The sequence below is a fragment of the Pistacia vera genome, unplaced genomic scaffold (assembly GCF_008641045.1).
Source record: "Pistacia vera cultivar Batoury unplaced genomic scaffold, PisVer_v2 Contig840, whole genome shotgun sequence".
NCBI lineage: Eukaryota > Viridiplantae > Streptophyta > Magnoliopsida > Sapindales > Anacardiaceae > Pistacia > Pistacia vera.
The window spans coordinates 393,306-415,100 of record NW_022196713.1 but is presented as its reverse complement, the minus strand read 5'-3'; the positions used below and the strand labels follow the sequence as shown (position 1 = coordinate 415,100).

General features: G+C 37.0%; 4 protein-coding genes across 5 annotated transcripts; 3 read left to right on the top strand and 1 right to left on the bottom strand.

The window, feature by feature from the left end:
• The first annotated feature begins 938 nt into the window (after positions 1-938).
• On the top strand, positions 939-3,994 carry LOC116118361 (vacuolar protein sorting-associated protein 22 homolog 1). Of its 2 annotated transcripts, XM_031404349.1 has the most exons (7): positions 939-1,154; positions 1,263-1,373; positions 1,902-2,037; positions 2,934-3,088; positions 3,171-3,278; positions 3,436-3,525; positions 3,644-3,987. In XM_031404349.1, exons 1-7 carry the CDS (start codon positions 1,104-1,106, stop codon positions 3,743-3,745), a joined length of 753 nt encoding a protein of 250 aa, XP_031260209.1. In that variant the 5' UTR covers positions 939-1,103; the 3' UTR covers positions 3,746-3,987. The 2 variants fall into 2 exon arrangements, with proteins under 2 accessions (XP_031260209.1, XP_031260210.1); XM_031404350.1 differs by lacking the exon at positions 3,171-3,278 and having other exon boundaries at positions 3,644-3,994.
• A 1,474-nt stretch (positions 3,995-5,468) lies between these two features.
• Positions 5,469-6,080, top strand: LOC116118318 (receptor-like protein EIX1). Its single transcript, XM_031404307.1, has 2 exons — positions 5,469-5,868; positions 6,015-6,080. The coding sequence occupies exons 1-2, from the start codon at positions 5,469-5,471 to the stop codon at positions 6,062-6,064; spliced, it is 450 nt and encodes a 149-aa protein (XP_031260167.1). The 3' UTR covers positions 6,065-6,080.
• Positions 6,081-7,279: 1,199 nt separating this feature from the next.
• LOC116118317 (receptor-like protein EIX1) lies at positions 7,280-8,092 on the top strand. Its single transcript, XM_031404306.1, has one exon. The coding sequence runs from the start codon at positions 7,280-7,282 to the stop codon at positions 8,090-8,092; it is 813 nt and encodes a 270-aa protein (XP_031260166.1).
• Positions 8,093-14,870: 6,778 nt separating this feature from the next.
• Positions 14,871-16,283, bottom strand: LOC116118316 (aspartic proteinase CDR1-like). The gene has a single exon (XM_031404305.1). It carries the CDS (start codon positions 16,281-16,283, stop codon positions 14,871-14,873), a length of 1,413 nt encoding a protein of 470 aa, XP_031260165.1.
• Positions 16,284-21,795: the final 5,512 nt, after the last annotated feature.

The following is a 21,795-nucleotide window of genomic DNA, read 5'->3' as shown; positions in this document are numbered from 1 at the left end:
TGTGCTACAAATAAAAGAAGTTGCAATCACTGCATTATTTTCTTGATTGACTCAAAAATGGTGTACTTCAATTTTGTTGTTATCATTCATATCAATTAAGGCTGGAATCGAGCTAAATATTAAGAAGCTCGAGCTTGGTTTAGTTGTAATAGTTGAAGCTCGAGCTCGAGCTCAAGTTGATTGAGCGTCAATTGTTGAGCTCGAGCTCGAGCTCGAGCTCAAGTTGATTGAGCGTCAATTGTTGAGCTCGAGCTCGATAGATATATGATTGGTTCAAGCTCAAATAGGTTACAATCGAGCTCGAGCTTGAGCTCAAACTCAAGTCCAACTCGGTTGTACTCGAGTCAAATTATTAATTATTTTAATTTACTTTTATAAAATTAAAATATTATATAATATATCAAGCTCGAGTAAACTCACGAGCTGCTCAAATTGAGTATTATTATACTTGAACTCGACTCGACTCGACTCGACACTCGAGCTACTCAAGCTTGAACTCGGCTAGAATTGAGCTAGCTCAATTTGTGAGAAGCTTGACTAGTTTATATAATAGCGATTACAAAATAAAATGCCCATAATATAAAGACAATATTACATTTACAGTCAATCTTACAAATTTTCATAACTTTGATATAACAGCTCCCAATGAGTCTCGTCTGTCCAATTTCGAACTGACGCGTAATGGTTATGAGAGAAAATTTATAAAATTTGGTTGTGAACTAATCTTTAGTGATTAACTTAATTGATTAATATCGAGTTTAGTTTTTAATTGATTAATACTAATTTTAGTAAATAATAAATTTATTATTAGAAATTAATAATAAATTTACAGAATTTAATTATAATTTTATATTATAATTCATGTTTAATTTAAAATTAAGTTTAATATTGAATATTTATACATAAAGTGAGTGAAGGCTCTCACCGGTTTCGATACGCGCCACATTGATCTGACATCAGAATTCGCTACCCATATTTCAATTTCAATCTCATCTCGCCGTTCTTCACAAACAACGTTGTTGATACAAGTTTGGTCTTAAAACTGACATATCCAGAAACAAAACTAATCAATTTGCCTGACAAATAAAAGAAATATTTGAAAAATGAGAAGACGACCTGGAATTGGTGGTTTACAGACGGCAGCTGCTGCAAGGGTTTGTTTTTGCTTTCAACAAACCTTAATCTACGCTAGAAAGTTTTTGCTTCAGGTTTTTCCTTTTTTATGTATTAATCATATAATTTTCGATTTAAAATTTTTGCAGGATCAGTATCGATTACTGGGAGAAAATGTAGCAAAGCTTAGAACTGATCTCATGAAAGAACAGCTTGCCACCTTTCGTTCTCAGCTTGAAGAGTTTGCTCGTAAGCACAAGGTCATTTTTCCTCTCCTTCCCCCCTTCTGTAATAACTTCAGCGTTTTTTTTAAAAAAATTAATTGATTTGGGAATCTGGATTATTGAATACTTGAAATAGAGTTTGCTGTAAATTTCTTGTTTTTTCTCTCGGTTTCGTTGTTTTTAAGAATTTGGATGTTGAATTACTGAAAGTGTTGTGTTTTGGTTGAAATAATGACGATATTATATAAGCATAAGGTTAGTATTCTTAGAACAATACAAATTTTTTAGGATCCTGTTGTTAAAGGTTTTAAAAAAATCGATGTTTTTTTTCTTTTTTGAGAAAGTGGGTTTTATTTTTTTAATAATTTGGCTGAATTAATAACAATATATTGAAATTTTAAGGGTTGATGTGTGGTAGTGTGAAGAAACAGGTTCCGTTTGTCTTTATGGTGATTTAAAGTTTGATCATGAATAGATATTTAGGATGAATTACTTGTTTGTGCTATTGTGTTGTTTTTGTTGGTGAAATTTATATAAGCTTATTGTTGAAATGGGTTGATGCAGAATGATATACGCAAGAACCCTACGTTCAGGTCACAGTTTCATGAGATGTGTGCAAAAGTTGGAGTGGATCCCTTGGCATCTAATAAGGGTTTCTGGGCGGAGCTGTTAGGGATCGGTGACTTCTATTATGAACTTGGTTAGTGTCATATTCTTGAATTTTGGTCCATGTCTCATGAGTCATGACCATAGTTTTTTGAGGTGTGATGTTTTATGAGGTGTTGAGGAAATTGTGGATGCATGTAAATACCCTGCATATTTAACTTTAAGTTTTCCCACAGAGAAAATAAACATGCATTTTTTTGTTTGTCACCAAGAATAATTTTATATGGAATCAAACGTTTATTCTTATTATGAAGATCAACAAACATTCTGAGAATCAAGAAGCTATTTCAGTGTTCAGTTGTTTTATAAACTGTGTAAGATTCCTTTTAGAAATTGGCTATTACTTGTTCTTATTACTAGTTTGTTTGTGAAGGAACTATTGGAATTTGGAATTTGCAATCTGTAAATTTATACTTTTGGTCCTCCTCTTATCAAAAGGAAATTGCAGTTTTATGTTCTAGAGAGTGTAGGATGTTTCCGCCTAGTGGTGGATTTAGTAGGCTATGATCTTTAAAAGTAAATGCTCATTACTTAATAGAGATTTCTGCTGAGGAAAAGCTTGTTCTGATGAGTGAATTGGGAGAACATCCCTTACTAAATTGTGTGCTCTGTTATATACTATTGGAAGCATGATTTGGTTCTTCATACCCTAAAAATTTGAATCAGGCCTTTATGTTTCCAGCATTTGTTTAATTCAATCATAATAATCATGAATTTTGTAGTAACTGTGTTCTTGCCTTTAAAAATCAATCATCTGAATTTGGCACTGCACCTACAAGTTTCTGGACGTGGCAGGAAATTATGAATTCTGAGTGACTCTGTTCCTCTAGTTTTTATCACTTATGTCCTCTTTCAATCTAATTTGTGAAAGGCATATCTTCACGATGTTATAGAACGCTTATACTGAAATATAGCAACTTGGCTAGACAGGGGTACAAATTGTTGAAATTTGCTTGGCAACAAGACCCCACAATGGAGGTCTGATCAACATGCAGGAACTCTGCAATCTCCTCCGTCAGAAGCGAAAAAGTGACCGTGAAGCTATATCTGAGGATGACTGCTTGCGTGCTATAAGTAAGCTGAAGGTATTGAAATTAAGGCTATTATTTCATGTTGATGCTATTATGTCGATAGATACATAAACACTCGATGCTTCAATTTCTCCAGGTAATGGGTAGTGGTTTTGAGGTGATTTCTGTTGGAAAGAAAAAGCTTGTCCGCTCTGTTCCCACTGAGTTAAACAAAGACCATAATCAAATTCTGGAGTTGGCCCAGGTTATATGCAATTTCTTTATATGAGTTCTTTCTCAAATTTCATTTTGGAATGTGTACTAAAACAAGAACCATTTGTTATTTCTTTACTCTTCAAAGTGGAATATTGTATTACCAGTTGAAAACACATCTGATTGCATTGTTCTTTTGGCTCTTTTAGGCTCAAGGTTTTGTAACTGTTGATGAGGTAGAGAGACGTCTTTCCTGGACATCTGGTCGTGCCATTGACGCACTTGATACTTTGTTAGAAGTAAGTTCTTGTTATCATTAGGCTTCATATTTTGTATTACTAGTTCTTTTTAATCTCTATGTTGGTCACTTGTATGGTCAGATGCAAAGGACTCATAAATCCTTTTTGTTTGATACAGGAAGGTCTGGCGATGATTGATGATGGCCACAGAGATGGCAGACGCAGGTATTGGTTCCCCTGTGTATCTTCAATCACCTCATCAGTAGGGGCTGATTCTTAGCATAAAGTTTTCTCTTCAATAAAATTGTATCAAATCTTAATGTCATTTGTGGATACCCAAAAGATGAAGTGCAAAAAGGTATTATATATCTTCTTCCACTTTTGCCATCGTACTCAGTAATGATGTTCATGGATATATGTTAAGCTTTTAAGCCATTTCTCGCATGAAAATATTATGTCCCATCTTTCAAGGTAAACAAGAATAAAGACAGTTGAGATGGAAAAAAAATGAGTTTACGCATGTTAATCAACAGTTGAGATGCAAATCCTGGCATTATGGCATTGCAATCTTGTCAGCTTTGAGTTTGAGAATCTTTATTGCCCCGGAAAAACTTGTATCTCTATTGTCCGCACCCTTAGCTTTTGGATATAAGTTTGGCATATATTTTCTTTCTATCGCATGCAGCAAGGTTTGCTTATTTTGATCATTGGACACATCCTCTAATCGTTCCTGGAGCGTAAAGTGCTTCTGTTTTGGATGTGAATACGATTAAGAAAAGGAGTGTCAGTTCAATGGAAGGCTTTTCATATACCGTACCACGCCTAGGAAATTTCCTAATCGCCAGGAAAGAAAGTAGGAAGCTTTTAGGTAAAGGTAAACTAAAAAGACCTCTCTTTAGGACCGACTAGAGGAAGCTTTTTTTATTTTTTTTAAAAAAAAAAAAAAAAAGATAAGGCAGAGCCGTACTGATGCTCTCTAGTCTCTTATCGACCGAGGCGACCATAGAACGGTTCGATCGTACCTGGGTTTTCCCTCTACTCTTAACTATAATATGGTAGAACCACTAACGTCTTGAGTCCATTTGGTTACTGGGCAGATAGTCTGATTTTGAGCAGCGTTAAAGGACAGTCTACTTTGAAGTATTTAAACTAAAAAATTGAAAAACAATTTCACTTTTAGGTACTCTTAAGAAAGTTATCATAATAAAATATTTGAAGATATGTGATAGGAATCTACTCCAATAACTACTCAACAATTTGGGTTGGGCCATGAGTCTTTTATGGGCTTGGGTAGAACTCTCTTTGAAAAACCGGCGTGCCAAGGAAGGTGTCCAAGCCTTTATAATCCACATGCCCATCATTTTCCCTTTCAATGTGAGATCTTAACATTCCATCACGCTTCTGCAACCGACGTCCACATCGGCTTCTTTACCCCCCTCGGCTTCTTTACCCCTTAGGTGACTACGCGGATCCCCTTTCCCTCGGGCCTCCATGCCCTTTCTCGCGGTAGCAGCCCGGGCCCAAGGTCAGTCTGTCACGCGTGCGCTGCCACATAGGTGCATGATCATGCTCTGATACCAATTGATAGGAACCCACTCCAATAATTCAATAATTTGGGTTGGGCCATGAGTCTTTCATGGGTTTGGGTAGAACTCTCCTTGAAAAACCGGCTTGTCAAGGGAGGGTATCCAAGCCTTTATAACCCACATGCTCACCCTTTTCCCTTTCAATGTGGGATCCTAACAATATGATATTGATATACTTTGAACAAAACAAACTATAGCGTGTTTGATTTTGTGTGTAAGAAGTTTCCCAGTGTCTTCACTGACGTGAAGATTGAAAGTGATTCGTTGACTCATGATTCAACATACTGATCAAAAGGAAATTTCTTGTAGTTTTATCAGAGATGTCCTCTTTTAACAAATTTTCCAAATGGGTGGGTTTGAAATTTATGTTTGCTTATGTTGAAATTATGATGGTAACACAGAGTGAATTGCTATATAATGGGAAAAGAGAGTGAATTGCTATATGGTAACTATAAACATATAGTACTCTGTTTCAAAACGTTCTCACGTAATGAAACCAAATATGGGTGCTGTTTTGTAGCTCTTTTCCTGGAGTTACTTGCCATTGCAACCATCAAAGTCAGCTTCTGCAATGGAAGCTCTTTTGTGGGTTGCATAGAAAGTGAGAGAGAAGCACTTTTAAGATTCAAACATGACCTGATAGATCCCAACAACCGGCTTGACTCTTGGAGAGGTGATGGAGATTGTTGTGCATGGCCTGGTGTTGTCTGTGGCAACTTGACAGGCCATGTCCTTGAGCTCAACCTTGGAAATCCTGCATTGAAAGACTATGCATCTGATGTTGAATATGATGCTTATGAGAGGTCAAAGTTGAGCGGTAAGATAAATCCCTCCTTGCTTGATTTGAAGCATTTGGTTTCCTTGGACTTTAGTGATAATAATTTTAAAGGTATTCAGATTCCCAAATTTCTTGGTTCAATAGAGAAATTAAGATATCTTAATCTCTCTAACAATGAATTTCAGGGGATGGTTCCTCACCAACTTGGAAATCTCTCCAATCTGCAGTATCTTGACCTCGGTCGCAACCCCCATACATACATTGAGAAATTTTGGTGGCATCTAACCTGTTATCGTTGAAGTATCTGGATTTGGACTTCGTGGATCTTACCAAAGTCAATGATCATTGGTTGAAGGTTATAAATACACTCCCTTCTTTGGTAGTGTTACGATCGCCATATTGCCAACTTGATCAGTTTCCTCCTATAACCAGTGCAAATTTTTCATCTCTTACCAAACTTGATCTTTCTAACAACCTATTGAACACTTCGATTCCTTCTTGGGTTTTCAGTCTTGGTAATTTAGTATTCCTTGATTTAAAATCTAATGATTTCCAAGGTCCGATTCCCATTGGACTTCAGAACTTGACTTCTCTTGAGTTTCTTGATTTATCTGTCAACAGTTTCAATTCTTCAATACCCATCTGGTTGTACAAATTTAACCATCTTAAGCACCTTGCTCTCAGAGGCAACATGTTGCAAGGTACAATTTCAGCTGCTCTAGGAAACTTGACTTCCATCGATTACCTTAATCTTTCCATCAATGGATTTGAAGGAAAAATTCCAAAATCGTTGGGTAGACTTTGCAACTTGCGGTCAATTTTTCTGTCAATGCTTAGTTTGAGTCAAGAGATATCTGAGATCTTAGATATTCTCTCTGCATGTGTTACAGATAGAATAGAGTTACTGGATTTAAGTTACAATCAACTTTCTGGTCATTTGACCAATCAACTTGGGCAATTTAAAAGTTTGCATTTTCTTTATTTGGCTCACAACTCTATTTCTGGTCCTATTCCATCTTCGTTGGGAGAACTTTAATCATTAGAAGCCCTAGATATTTCCTATAACAAACTGAATGGAACTCTTTGGCAGATTCAATTTACTAAACTCAAAAAGCTGTGGAGTTATGTTGCAAATGAAAACTCATTGGCACTCAAAGTAAGTCCTGATTGGGTTCCTTCTTTTCAACTTCAAGAATTATATTTGGGATCTTGTCATTTAGGGCCTCAATTTCCTTCATGGGTTCACTCACAAAAACATTTAGAGTACCTAGATTTATCAAATGCAGGAATATCAGATACAGTGCCTAGGTGGTTTTGGAATTCTATCCACCAATTTAACCTTTTAAATCTCTCTCACAACCATCTCCATGGGGAGATTCCAAATTTGAGTGAGGTCACCAAATTGGAGTTTCTTGACTTGGGTTCTAATAAATTTTCAGGTCCATTGCCAATGGTATCCTCCAATCTAATTCAGTTAGATCTTTCCAACAATAGTTTGTCAGGATCCATTTCTCAATTTTTGTGTTCTGGGAAAAATGAATCAAGGGCAACTCGAGTTCTCAACCTTAGATATAACATTTTATATGGAGAGTTACCTGATTGTTGGATGAATTTGCAATCCTTATCTGTCCTGGATTTGGATAACAATAACTTCACCGGCATCCTTCCTGTCTCCATAGGAACTTTAAGTTCTCTCAAGTCCCTTCACCTTCGCAACAACAGCCTCTCTGGCTCAGTGCTTTTATCTCTAAAAACTTGTACAGAGTTATTGGTACTTGATTTAGGTGAAAATCAATTGGTTGGAAATCTTTCAACATGGATTGGGAAAAGTTTTTCAAATATGATTATTCTCAACCTTCGTTCAAACAAGTTTCGTGGACTTTTGCCGATTGAACTTTGCCATCTTGTGTTTTTACAAGTCCTAGACTTTGCTTACAACAACCTTTCTGGAACTATACCAAGCTGTATCAGTAACATCAGTGCCCTGTTGAGAATAAACTTCTCTGGAATAAGAAACAGAATTATATATTCAGATGTTACTCCAACTCAGTTTGTTGAGGATACATCTGTTGTGGTAAAAGGGATTATGTTACAGTATCACACCACTCTTAATTTGGTAAGGCTTGTAGACCTCTCTCATAATAGCTTCTCAGGAGAGATACCTGTAGAAGTGACAAATCTGGGAGCATTGCAAACGTTTAATCTGTCACACAATTCTTATACCGGAAGAATTCCTGAAACTCTTGGTCATATGAGACATTAGAGACACTTGATTTATCTACAAACCATCTTTTTGGTGAAATCCCACAGAGCATTTCAAATATGACATCTTTGAGCCGCTTGAACTTATCGACCAACAACCTGATTGGGAAAATTCCTTCAAGCACTCAACTACAGAGCTTTGATGCCTCTTCTTTTATTGGCAATGAACTTTGTGGACCTCCACTTCAGAATTATATTGTGATTGTTCCAAAACCTGAGAACAAAAATAGAGATGGTAGTGAGCATGAAATGGACTGGTTCTATGTGAGCATGGCACTCGGATTTGTGGTGGGCTTTTGGAGTTTCATAGGTCCTTTGCTTTTCAACAAAAGATGGAGGTATATATATTGTCGTTTTTTGGGTTGCCTTGGGGAAAAATTTGGTAGTGTTATAAGGATATATTGCTAGATCTTTTTTACGTTTGGAGATATGTCGTCTAGTGTACTTTAATCACCACATGAAAGTATTATAAGAAGTGGACCTTGTTTTTTGTATGCATTTTGAAGATGAAAATTGTTGTGAGAGTGCTGCAAATACAGGTTGTTGAACATTTAATAATTATGGTGTCTCTAGCAAAAGTAAAATCTAATAGTTGGCAGATTTTATAAACTTGAAGGCCTTTGGTTGCAACTTCTGTATAGGCTCATAGCAGATTTTAATTGATAAATTGGGTTTGGGTAGAACTTACTTGCAAAAGCTAACTTAAGGGAGGAGAGAGCCCAACCACTTATATACACCAGAGACGATGTGAGATAAATTCAACTTCTAACACTCTTACACTTAACGTGTGAGGCCTTAACCAAAGAGGGGAGAGAAACATCCAAACCCATCATCCGCCCTAACAAACAAATGTGGCTCTGATACCAAGACAAAGTGGAGGAGCTTGGGTAGAACTCACTCCTTAAAGCTAACTCAAGTGGGGAGAAAGCCCAATCATTTGTATACATCATAATAGTCTACTATTAGAGTGATATGGGGCAAATTCAACTTCTAACATTAATAAAACATCAATGAAATCGCTTTTATATAGTTGGCCCTTAGCCCTTTACCAAGATTGACACAAGTCTCAGGGTGAGGCTGGAAATCTCTGTACGTGCCCTGTCTCTCCATTTTGATCATTTACTTCCTATTTGCATTAATTAATGAAAGATATATTTGTTCATCTTTCAAGCCAATTTTCACTGCAAAAAAGATCCATACTATCTTCTTAAATAAACTACGATAAATACACTTGAAATGAAAAAAGATACGGACTTTATTTTTACTTTAAAATGTTAGGTAAATTACAAGTAAATATTTTTGTCTTTCCAAAACTTTGATGATGAGTCTAAATTAACGCAGATTTTTTTGCTTTTTGTTCATGCTATATGTCGAATTTGAGTCAGATAAAATGGTAGAACCAGTAGGGTCAAATGGTCCTATCTTGAATCAGGTAAAAAGGAAGAAATTGGTTTTACCATCATATCTAACTCAACATTGTGATAACAAGGTGAACAAATTGGTTGCTTCATCGACATATTTTCATGCGAGAGATTAGCCTTTCTTACCTATAAACTATCTTCAATTGGTCTTAGCTTTTACTTGCAACTAACAGAACTTAATGACTTGTTCCAAGACTCCGCCATAGATAAGTTGCTTTCGTTGCTTGGGGTAATTTTTTATGCGGGGCTTTTGCATTGAAGGAATCAGCCTCCCTTTCGACGTTTTCTTCACGCCGGTGAAAAGCCTAACAGAGACAAATTTTGTGGGGGCAAATTCTCGGAGTATTTGCTTTTCCCATTTTTCTCAGTGCTTTCAGTCAACAGATTCCCTCGTCCCATAAGACTATAGGAGAATAGCTTCTTATATCAGTTTTGAGCTACAATTTCCAAAGAGAGCTGAAAATAATTTATCAGAGTTTGAAATTTTGAAGACAAGGACTCCAGAAAAGAAAAAGCGAAACACCAAGAATATCATACATATTAATAACTCTGAGTAAACTGTTTTGGTTTTTCTGCAATAATCAGAGCTTATGAAACCAATAATCTCATCAGTTCCATATATATTCATGAATATCATGAATCGTAAGGGCCATTCAAGTAGATGCATGTGAAGTTATAGGTCATTAATATTCTGAATTCAATACTTATTCTTGATTGCATTCATTTTTTAATTTAGCTGAACACTCCCACAATAAAAGTTTAAAAATTAACTAAAGTAACCCAGTCACCCAAGAGGATAGCCAACTGTCGGCCACCACCATTGGATGGCAATTGGCAATTGCCGGAATAGCGCACGATTAGTTGGATCTGGCCATCGTTAACAACCAAAATTTGGCCATCATTAACAGGTAGATCTGGCCATAGATCTAGTTGTTCCCAGCCAGATCGGTACACGACCGACCAGATTTGGTCGGTCTTATGTTGTTTTGGCCACGATGACTCGTGGTGGCTCCCAACGACAGCAGCGATAGTGGTCTTGGGTGGATTAATTTTCAGATTGGAAAGGTAATTATGTTTGGTTGAATAGAGTTGGAAAAACGTTTTGAGTTGAATAAAATCGATAATCTGAAAACAAGTCCCACCCACTTTTTATTTTTAGACAAAAAATCCTATTTGAGTTGGATTAATTTTTTGAATGAATTGACCCAATAAATAAACAAACACATATTCTGTTTTTTAATCTAAATATGATGACAGAATAATGATCAAGAATAGTGTAACAAACAGGGGCTAACACACTGATCTTGTTATCTAGGACCTCAATATCCATTACGGCTGCATTCACAAAAGCTGGGATTGAAATATGGGTTTGGCTTAATTTTTATATTAGGGTTCTTAATTGAATTTGGGAAAAATTACAATTTAGGGTTGATAATCCAAATTCTAAAGTTTTGGGATTAAATTTTAAATTGTCGAATTGAACCCAACAATTTCCCGTCCAAATCCACACGAGCTACCAATCAATCACGAAAAACTCATTATCTCCCTTGCATAAGCTGAGAAGTGTCCATGGGTTTTCTAAACTTTTCTTTGGCATTCTAGATTCCTTGAAGTTCATTGATGATTATATTGCTTGAATGTGTTGTGTGTTGATTGATTTGTTGTTTTTCGGCCACTAGAAGACCTTTTCCGGCCATTAGAGATGAGGAATAGCACTCCCCGGACATCCCAAGTTTCCATTTAACAAAATGGCCTTGAAAATATTTTTTGATTTTTTTTTTAATTTAGAAAAGTTGACATGGCACAGTTAGGATTCATTAAACAAGTAAAATGGATTAAAATGAAAAGATTTAAACATATGTGGGCAAAAAAATTAATGAAAGTTATTTAAAATTTGAAATTTAGAAATGAGCCCTATATTAGGCAAAAATCGACCGACGAACCCTAAACCCTTTCTCTACAATTTCTGGTTGTAATTTTTGGTTGTTGGTGTCGTAGAAACACGATTTGGAATTTTCATATTAAAGGGGTGTAATTGTCATATTTCAAACATTTAGGCGCTAAAAGAATAAAAAAAAGTTTATGCGGCCACTGTAATTATTGCCAAAACAGGTCAAAATTGGGTCAAACTGCATAAAATGGTCAAAACAGGTCAAACCAACCCAATGTCAATGCAAGTCAAGTCAATTGGATCAATAGGGTCAACCGATTAAAACATGGTCAAATGGGCAAACCAAGTCAAAACCAGGTCAACTAGACCTAGACCCGGGTCAGCTAACCCGTAGACCTGACTGGATGCTCCAATTGGACCCCACGCACACGTGGTGGCACGTGAGGAGCCTATAGGGCTGTTTTTTGAGCTATAGTTTTTTCAGGATTTTTCTAATATTAATTTAGAATTATTGGAGCAATTTCATAATTTTTGATTATGGAGAAATATTAAATACGTTATTAATATGTAATGGTTGATTTTTTTAATATTTTTTATGATGAATATTGCTAGGAAAATTCTGGAAAATTTGTGAAAATTATTTCACTATTAAATACGTTATTACACTATTGGTTGAATATTGTGGCATGTTACACTCCCCTTGTACTATGTTTTATATCTTATACTCTCAACATTGTCATATGAGGTTAACTATGTACATAGTTGGAGTATAAACCTAAGGGAAAAAATTACTGTTCACTAAATTAAAATGTAACAGGATTAAATTAAGATTGCCCGAGATAATTGGGTATTATATCTCATGAAATCTTAATTATGACAATTAAAATATAACAATTATTGAATTAAGTTTGTTAAAGATAATTAAGTGTGTATCTCATGAAATCTTAATATTTATGACAATATTATTTAGTATCATTAGAACAAATTTAGTGAATTGTCAAAATGTTTAATTGCCAAAGCGATATGTTCATTGAAGCTTGCAAAATTTTTTATTCGATAAATGATACATTATTTTAGTTTTTGACAATATTACTTAGTATCACCAGAATGTTTAATTGCCAAAGCGGTGCATTCATTGAAGCTTGCAAAATTATTCATTTGGTAAATGATACATTCTTCATTTTTTATGCATATAATTTCTTGCCCAAAGGTGGTTATTATTTGTGCTAAAAATTAATGGTTGCATAAGGTTAATTTTTGGAAATGCACTGGTCTTGAAAAATTCAATGGTCTTGAAAAATTCAATACACTTAAAAGTGATTGATTTTTCATTGACATGTATTTTCCTATTAAGTGGAGGATGAAGAGTGGCCTAAAAAGTTTTATCTACCCAAAAAGGGGATAGTCTTTTGAATGTCATATGTTCTTATTAGTTATTTTCATAACCTTATGCGTACAGGGCCCTGATAGCATGTCATTTTTTCTGCTAAAGTGGAGTTAATGATGATGCACCAGGAATCCCTATAAGGTTTAGCTTATCAGGTTTTAAAGCTACTTTGATTGTTTATTGCCTATAATGTTGTGGTTGGGACCCTAATAGCATGTTATTTTCTCTACCCAAAGGAGAGTTAATGGTGATGCACCCAATGTCCCTATGTGAAATAGCTTACGAGGATTAAAGCTATTTAATTTTTATTGCCCGTGATACTAATATGTTGCATTGATTTGTTTCAAACAGTTTCAGTGAACAATAATAATGTGTGCAATTTATCCTTATTTATAACTATCCCAAGTTCGGACTAATTTTTTTTTTTATAACTACATGAAGATTATTCTGTAGCTTGGAATGCATGGAGAACTAAGCATTTGATGCATGTAATACTATGAAAATATATATTACGATTTTACAAAGAAAAATTTCAATCAAATTGAAAACAAGTAAGGTATAGATTGTTACCTTAAGTCCTTAAAAACCTTGGAGATTTTTAATTTCAAGAGAAATTAAACAAGAGAGTATCCACACTAAGGAAAAAAAAAAATTAGGCCAAGAGAGATATATTAGGGTTATTAGAAATTTTTTATATCTATTCTAAAATTGATATATCATTTTCTTTATGCATGTAGCCTTGTAAACAATTCAATAATTGTTTTGGACTTCCTTAAACAATTCCATAATTGTTTTAGTGTTGTAAATAATTTCATCATTAGAACGAAGTTATTAAACTTCTTTATATAATGACATTAGATTAACATTCAGTCATAATTAACAATTTAACTTTTAAATTGTTCATAATTACAAATATAACCCTATGAATCTAATTCAATGATAATAATATAAATGTCTTTATTATCCTTGTTAGGTGCTACCCAACCTTGGATAATCAATTTTCTTTGCCTATTTTTCCATTCTCTTTAGTTTTTTATGTGTGGCCTCCTATGCTCACTATGGCTTAGCCCTGGGTCCAATATCGTAGTCTATTTTGATATGTTTTGTTATATCTCTTTATGACCGAAACTCCCACTAACTATGGTAGGTATCTAGTAATGCTCCATAACCTCTAAGTCACAATGAAGATATACTCTAAAGAACCATTTTATAATCATATGCGCCGTGTAGTTAAATCCTTTCGTTGTCTAATCCCAATTAAGAATGAATTCACAGTATGTCAAAATCCTTATCTTAATCTTATATTAAATTGACAATTAATATATTTCGAACGTGTCATCATGAAACAACTTTTCAGGTAACATCTTATATACCCCGACCAGAGATTTCCATTTCGTATATTGACATTGGTCTAGGAACTTGATATCAAACTATATCAACTCAAGGGATCTCATCTTGACTGTCACCTGTCTTCACACACAAATAACACATAGCTAGATCGGCTTTTTACACATGACATGACTAGTCCCATGTTTATACACCATGTGAATCACATGTATCTATGCAGAATTCAACCTTGACATCTCAGGTCTAAGGATCAGTGATACACTAATACGATCTTATGATGTATCATTGACTACATTCTAAATGTCCATGTGATTCATCGTAAATGGTCATATTCGATAAACAGTCTATAACCGTTTATCCATACTAATGTCCTAGTGATATAACTCTTATAATCACCTATACTAATACCATCACATGATATTCAATGGAGACATTTAGCATGCCTACTATGCAATGTTATTTCTCAATTAATATTACTTATGTAGGGAATGTTTCGATGATTTGATCTTCTAAAGATCTGTATCATTCGGATATTTCACATGCATTGTAAATAATATAAATGAAGTAGTAGACATACATCTGAAATCAGAACTTTTTCTTCCATTCTTAAAATAGTATTTACAAGATATAATGCTTTGAAACCGACAATATGATTGTTTCTTAGGAGATATACTAACATATTCCGATAATAAAGTATCACAGTGGAAAGGTAACATCAACTATCATCGCCACTCTAAAAGTGATCAGAAGCACATTCTTCTTGGTAAAACTGAATTGCATTGATTACTGTGTTATGAATAATGCGCATATTTTGCATATGATAAGCTCCTAGAATAGAAGCGAATGGACTGGGCATTAATGCTACACAGAAAAATCCTTCATTAAATTCAATGTGCACAAACCTGCTATGTACTACGTAGTCTGCTCCTTGGAAATGGAAGGTCAATGGTAGAAAATCATTAAAATCTTGTCTGTGCATATAACAAAGATTGAACTTTATATTGCTAGTGGGAGGTACTACTACTCTCACAAGATTATAAGAATCATAGTGTCGACTAAATGTTGTTGTCACCAATTCAAAAACATTGAGCCCACCCGTGGTACTTGTGGTGAGTGTGGTAAATGGATTTCCTGAATCTATGATGAAACCGTGACCAAGTGTAGCATCGAAGGAACCTGGTGGTAAATATAAGCGATACGTTCCAACACTTATATCTATAAGATCAAGATAATACAAACTTCTGCCTACAAAACTTATAAAGGGCGTTGTTGGAATGTTTCCCTCAGGTAATTGAACATCATCCCCAAACCTGAGTATATGAGGATGAACATCGAATGGATAATTTTGATCATAAGGAACAATACAATAAGAGAAAACACCACCAATTGTTTCATGCAATTGGCTCACTAGTGAGGTAGGATGTAAGTCTAATCCCAAGATCCCGGAAATCCTATTGGATGGTTGATTACCGAAGTAGAAATTTACGTTGTCATTCGAGCAGCCGAAGAGAACAGTAAATTCTTCGTCATCATAGTTTCCATTTATAAAATGAAATGATTCCGAGGAGAGATAACCTTTTGTTGGCCCAGAAGAAGTTGGACCAGCACCATATGTCTGACTGTAGACGCAACCGCCATTAACACATCTGAAAACGCTGGATGGTTCATTGTAGTTACAAAGAGGGTGATCACAATTAACTTTATGGTAAGAAGAGGAAGCTTGTGAATTGTATCTGGGATAACTTTGTTGGAAACAATTTATGCAAGGTTCACATTGTGTCCAACTTAAGCTACTACCGGTGTCCACCATTAAATACACAGGCTGCACTGGGTTTCCAATCATCATATACGCAATATAGAATATAAATTGACGGTCTAGAGCAGTCAAAAGCTTGTCATCACTGAATGTTGCATTTTGAGTAAAACGTAAGTTCGTTAGTTTAGCTTTGGCCAGGGTGATATTAACCCTTTTTTCAACTCTTTCGTGGTGAGAAAGGTTAGGTTGATATAAAGGGGACTCACTAGAGTCTATTGGGATGAGCTTAATGCTGAATCCTGAAGATTTTGAAGCTCCAAAACTAAATCTAGAAAATATAACTAGACTAAGAAATACTAAAGCTATTCGTAAGTACTGAGTTGCTTCCATTCTGGATGTTTAAGGAATTAATAGTCCTACCCAAGTATTTATAGTATTGGTCACAACAACCTTATAACTAACTTAAATTAAAAAAGAAAAATCCTTCTAATTAATTCCATCTAATTAGTATAAAACAGAAATTAACTAACAAATGATATAGAATAAGCTAATATTAGAATTTTGCTAAAAAAGAAAATAAGAGTTAATAATTGATGCTAAACATTGATACAACCCATGTTAACAAATGATGTCTAAAAATGTTACGATGCTAACAATGCCTAATTTAAAAATAAAGGGCATGAAGCTCTAATCAAATTGATTAAATTTAACAGCTTGAAATCAAGTGATACATAAAATAACTAATTATAACTATTCATTGAAAACTGTTGGATTGAAATAAAATAATCACCGTGTGTGTATATATATACACACACACACACGGTGATTAATTTATTTCAATCCAACAGTTGTCAATGAATAGTTATAAGTAGTTATTTTATATATCACTGTATCACTTAATTTTAAGCTGTTAAATTGATATTGATGAATGATTATTAATAAATATTCAAATTAGTTTAAAAATTGAAATTCCTATAATCCGACCCCTTTATATATAGATATTGTTGGGGCCAAAAATCGTCCTTAGCCCAAATAGGAAAACAGAACCACTAGTGAAGAAAAGACCAGGCCCAGTCCCAAAGAGGCCCAAGCCAGATTAGTCCCCTTTGATACGAGATACGGCCGACCTAAACCATTTGGGCACAGGCCTCCCAGTTCTAGTTCATTTCATAGGCCTATAGGCAAGTTCCAAGCCCACGGCCCACTGATCACATTCCAGTTCCTGATCAGTCTCCTACTCGAAGTCATTTTCCTGTTCAGAAGACTTCCCTATTCGAAGTTACTTTCCTCATCAGAATCACCTTCCCATCCAGACACTGGTAAGATAGCATACCACGGCCCTAATTCTTCTAGGGTTCGCATCAGAGTCACGTTAGGACTCCTACTCCTACCAGGATTGGGAGACTAGACAGTCACTATATAAACAGAGGTCAGCCCTCTCACAAAGGGCAGGACATTACACCTTCACATCCGAAGCTCCTACTTGAGAGCTTTACATCACTGCCGTAGTCACAGTCTCCGACTAGACTTCTGGTAACCTCTTTACTCCCTAGCCCTCACTATACTAGCCTCTTTCAGCCTTGCTGACTTGAGCGTCGGAGTGCCTACGGCAAATACCACCCCGATGTTTCTCGTTTGCTTCACGCGTTTGTTTTTCTATGTGTGCAGGTACAGCGGATCACTGGTGGCCTCAACTTCACGGGATCAGACCCCCTTTCCGTATAGGTAGATTTTTACGTCTACAGTTTAGCGCCCATCGTGGGGCCTCTAGCAATCATTCGGCTCGACGAACCTTGCTGCGTAGAGGAACTTGCCATGGTTGACAACTCTGATAACGCTAATCCCGGCCTCGAGGCCAAACTGGAAGCTCTAACTGCTCTCATGCAACAGAACTTGGATAAGGTGGCTGCATTGGAAGCTGAGAACAATGCGATCCGAACAGAAAATGCGTCCATCAGGTCAGAAAACCAATCTCTCAAGGAGAAGGTGAGTCAATTCTATGACCTAGAGTTCCTGCCCGGCCAAGCACCCCCCAATTGGTTCCGTACCCCTGTTCCGTCCATGTAACCTCTCCTTACGCCGGAGCCCCGACCCTCAGCCTCTGGCAAAAGGCCGCGTCCCTTAAACCCATCTGCGATCGACGATTCTGTCCTAATTCATGGAGATAAAGATATACCTGTAGAACATCACTCAGCCGATTCATCCCAGCATCAAGATCAAGACGATCCAGTGGCAGAAAGCCCTCATCCACAAGACCAGCTCAATCTAACCATCCCAACACATACTCAACTCGACCCGACTCGGCTCATCCTCGCGGGATGAATGGCCAAACTAAACCAACAGCACCCGAGCCCATCCATCCTGACCAACCGAATGACTATCAGAGGACTCCCCTAACCATCCATGTAGGGCGAAACGCCAGAATAGTTACCATTGAGATCATCCAACTAGAAGGAATGACCGAAGATCTATGCTATCAGGGAGTGCACGAAGGGCCTCGTCAGACTACCCCAAGAGGGATGACCCAATGGAATGTACCAAAGTTAAATGCAAAGGCTGACCCGGTCATGCGGGATGACCTAGTGACGTCCCCTTCTCCTATGGAATAGGTACTAGCCAAGAGATTAGCCGATATGGAAGCAGTGATGCGACGCATTCCAAGAATGTCGGTCCCAACCAAGAAGAATAGGCCCCATTGTTACGTGGATGAGATCGCCCTAGCCGACATGCCTCAGAAGTTCACTATGCCTAACATGAAAATGTACGATGGCACAACCGATCCGGACGATCACATAGCCTCGTACAAGCAGCGGATGTTCATCGTCTCAATACCCTGACCGCTTAGGGAAGCCTACATGTGCAAAAGTTTCGGTTCGAGCTTATCTGGCCCAACACTCAAATGGTACACGAACCTCCCAAACGGATCCATCGATTCATTTGCCCAACTCACCAACACGTTTGTGGAACAGTTCACCAGCAGCAAGAAACTCGAGAAGCTGTCAGCCAACTTATACAAAGTATACCAGAGAAGGGGCGAGCCGTTGAGAGAGTATGTCAGCAGGTTTAAAAAAGAGAAGATCTCCATCCCTACATGCAACCCTGAGACAGTCGTAGATGCCTTCAAGAAGGGCCTCCTCCCGAATGGAGAGCTATACAAAGAACTTACAAAGCTGGGATGCACAACAATGGAAGACGCCCTGGCCGGGCAGTGATCCAAATAAGATGGGAGGAGGATGAGATAAACCGAACGATTCACTCCAGATACAATTCAAGGCGAAATGATAGGAAACCAGAACACAGGCCAACGGAGCACCGCTACCAACCCCCAGCACGTAATTCGAGTAGGGTCAGAAAACTGTATGATCGTCAACCAACAAGAACCGAGAGCAGAAAGTTCGGATCGAACCAATACAAAATACCAGAGTACAGCCTCAATGTCGAACCAACCCAGGTGGTCGCGATTATGAAAGGAATGGGATCCACCGTTAAGTGGCCAGGCAAGCTTAATCCTGGGGCAAGGAGAGACAAGACCAAATGGTGTGAGTCCATGGCGATCATGGGCACAACACTGTAGACTGCATCGCTTTACGACTAGAGGTCGCTGCACTTCTAAAGAGGGGACACCTCCAGGATCTGCTAACTGATAAGGGGAAGAACACCATTAGCCATAAGAGTTCAAAAGAACCATCACCACCTCCGCGAGAACCTACACCGAAAGGTTTCTGTTCGCTCATCTCCGGAGGATCAGAGATCAGTAGGGTAAGTTACTCATCAGCCAAGCGATATGCCAGAGCCAACCACCACCATGAAGTCCAGTCCATCCATCTGGCCTCACGGTCACACACTCATCAGGTAATTCAATTTGAAGATGACGAGCCGGTCACCTTGGCCGCTCTTCATCACGATGCCTTAATCATCTCCCTGCAGGTCGCCAACATCCTAGTGAAAAGAGTATTTGTAGATGGAGGCTCTTTGGCAAACATCTTATTCCTTGAAATAGTGAAGGCTATGGGACTGGAAGAGGCAAACATCAATAGGCGGCCGACGCTGCTAGTTGGCTTTAGCTCTGAGCAGAAGTACACTATCGGGGAGATCATCCTCCCTATCTACGCCGGAGGAGTGAACAAACAGACCATTTTTCTGGTAATCGACTGCCCCTCACCATACAACATCATCTTGGGCCGACCTTGGATCCACGACATGCGTGCAGTCTGGTAGCGTGCCGAATGCACCAAATTAATTAACCTTACTAACCTAACTACTGAATTGTATAAAGGGCAAGCAAGGTTCGATCCCACAGGGAGTGACTCGATTAATTTCTATATTCTAAAACAATAAAAACAACAGAAACGCAAATTAAACTCTAAACAGTAAACCTGACAACAGTAATGAAAGGGGGTTTGTAATCAAGGCAAACTAAAGTAAAACAGAGAAATAAAATATCAGTTTAAACAATCAGTTCTCGGTTCAATATCCACCTAAACATGCATTGGACATAAAGTAAACGTAACACTGTTCTATCTCGTCATTATGGAACTACTGACCCTAGGAAACAACAGGCTCTGTTACCCGAATTCTCCCTTAGTTTGTCACTACTGAAACAAGCTCTTCGAGTAGATACTAACCGTTGAACAACCTAGAACAAGCTCTCTAAATTTAATTCAATGGCAGCTTTAAGAATTAGGAGAATAGATCAATCTAAGCAACAATCACGCAAGCTTGGATTATTTAATTTAGGTTATGTTATTCAAGACAATAGACCGAAAACTTGTCCATAATTAGCTATCATCATACATCACTCGTTGAATAGAAAAAGGATGATTACGTATCACAATTCCTAATTCTAACAGGTAAATTCTGATTAAACAATTTAGCAGGCCAAAACTAAATCACTCAAATAAGAATCACAGACAATTAAATCAGAATAACATAAACAATTCTAATAAAAACGAGATTGACTGAAGTTAAGTTACACCAATGACATGAAATTAGGCTTCAAAATCCCCTTGAACTGAAGAAGGAAATTAGCCGCACATCTTGATCTAGAAAGCAAAAACTCTTAAAATTAAAACTCTACTGTCCTCCCCCCGTTTCACCTAAAAACTTCTAATTAAATAACTTGTGTTTTCCTTAATTCTTCCCCAAGAATCATGGAATTTCTTTCCTAGACGTTTCCTAGAAGATAGACTTCCAGATTTGACAAAATCTGATCAGATATGGATTCTAGAATTCTTCTCCAGCTTGCACCAGGATTCTCGCAATGGAAAAGATCTTTTCTCGGCTCCATCACTTCATGAAAATTGTAGTCCAGGATGTGTATAGAAATCTAGGCTTTTGAATCACTCGTTTTCGATATCTGACGCTCCAGTTAGGCCTGTTCGAAGATTCAATACTCAGCTAAGGAATCCTTCTATGACTAGGATTCCATGTCCGGTTTTGCAACAACTGCTGAGAACCCAAACGAGCTCGGATTCTCGCCCATAATACCTTCCTGAAAAGGTTGATTCGTCTACTTTAATTTCTCTGAAGAACACTTTTGCAATTGAGGAATCTAACTCCCTGAAAAACCTGAAAAATGTAGCATTGGTCAGAATAACGAAAAATCTGGAAAATCTGGAATTTCCTAATCTTTTCTCAATTATTTCCTAAAGTCGATCAAAATATGCCAAACTTACAAAATAAGCTCTAATCAGCTCAACTACGCATAAAACATAAAAAAAACATAATATGGAAGGAATAAAAATATCTAAATTACACTCTTATCACAGTCCCATCTACTTTCCTCCAGACGATCAGATTTCCAACCAAATGGGGGGTACGAGAGATCAAGGGTGACCCCAAAACTTCCAGGGATTGCTACAAGAATGCCTTCAAAGGCAAGGGTAATTCTTCGTAGCAATTA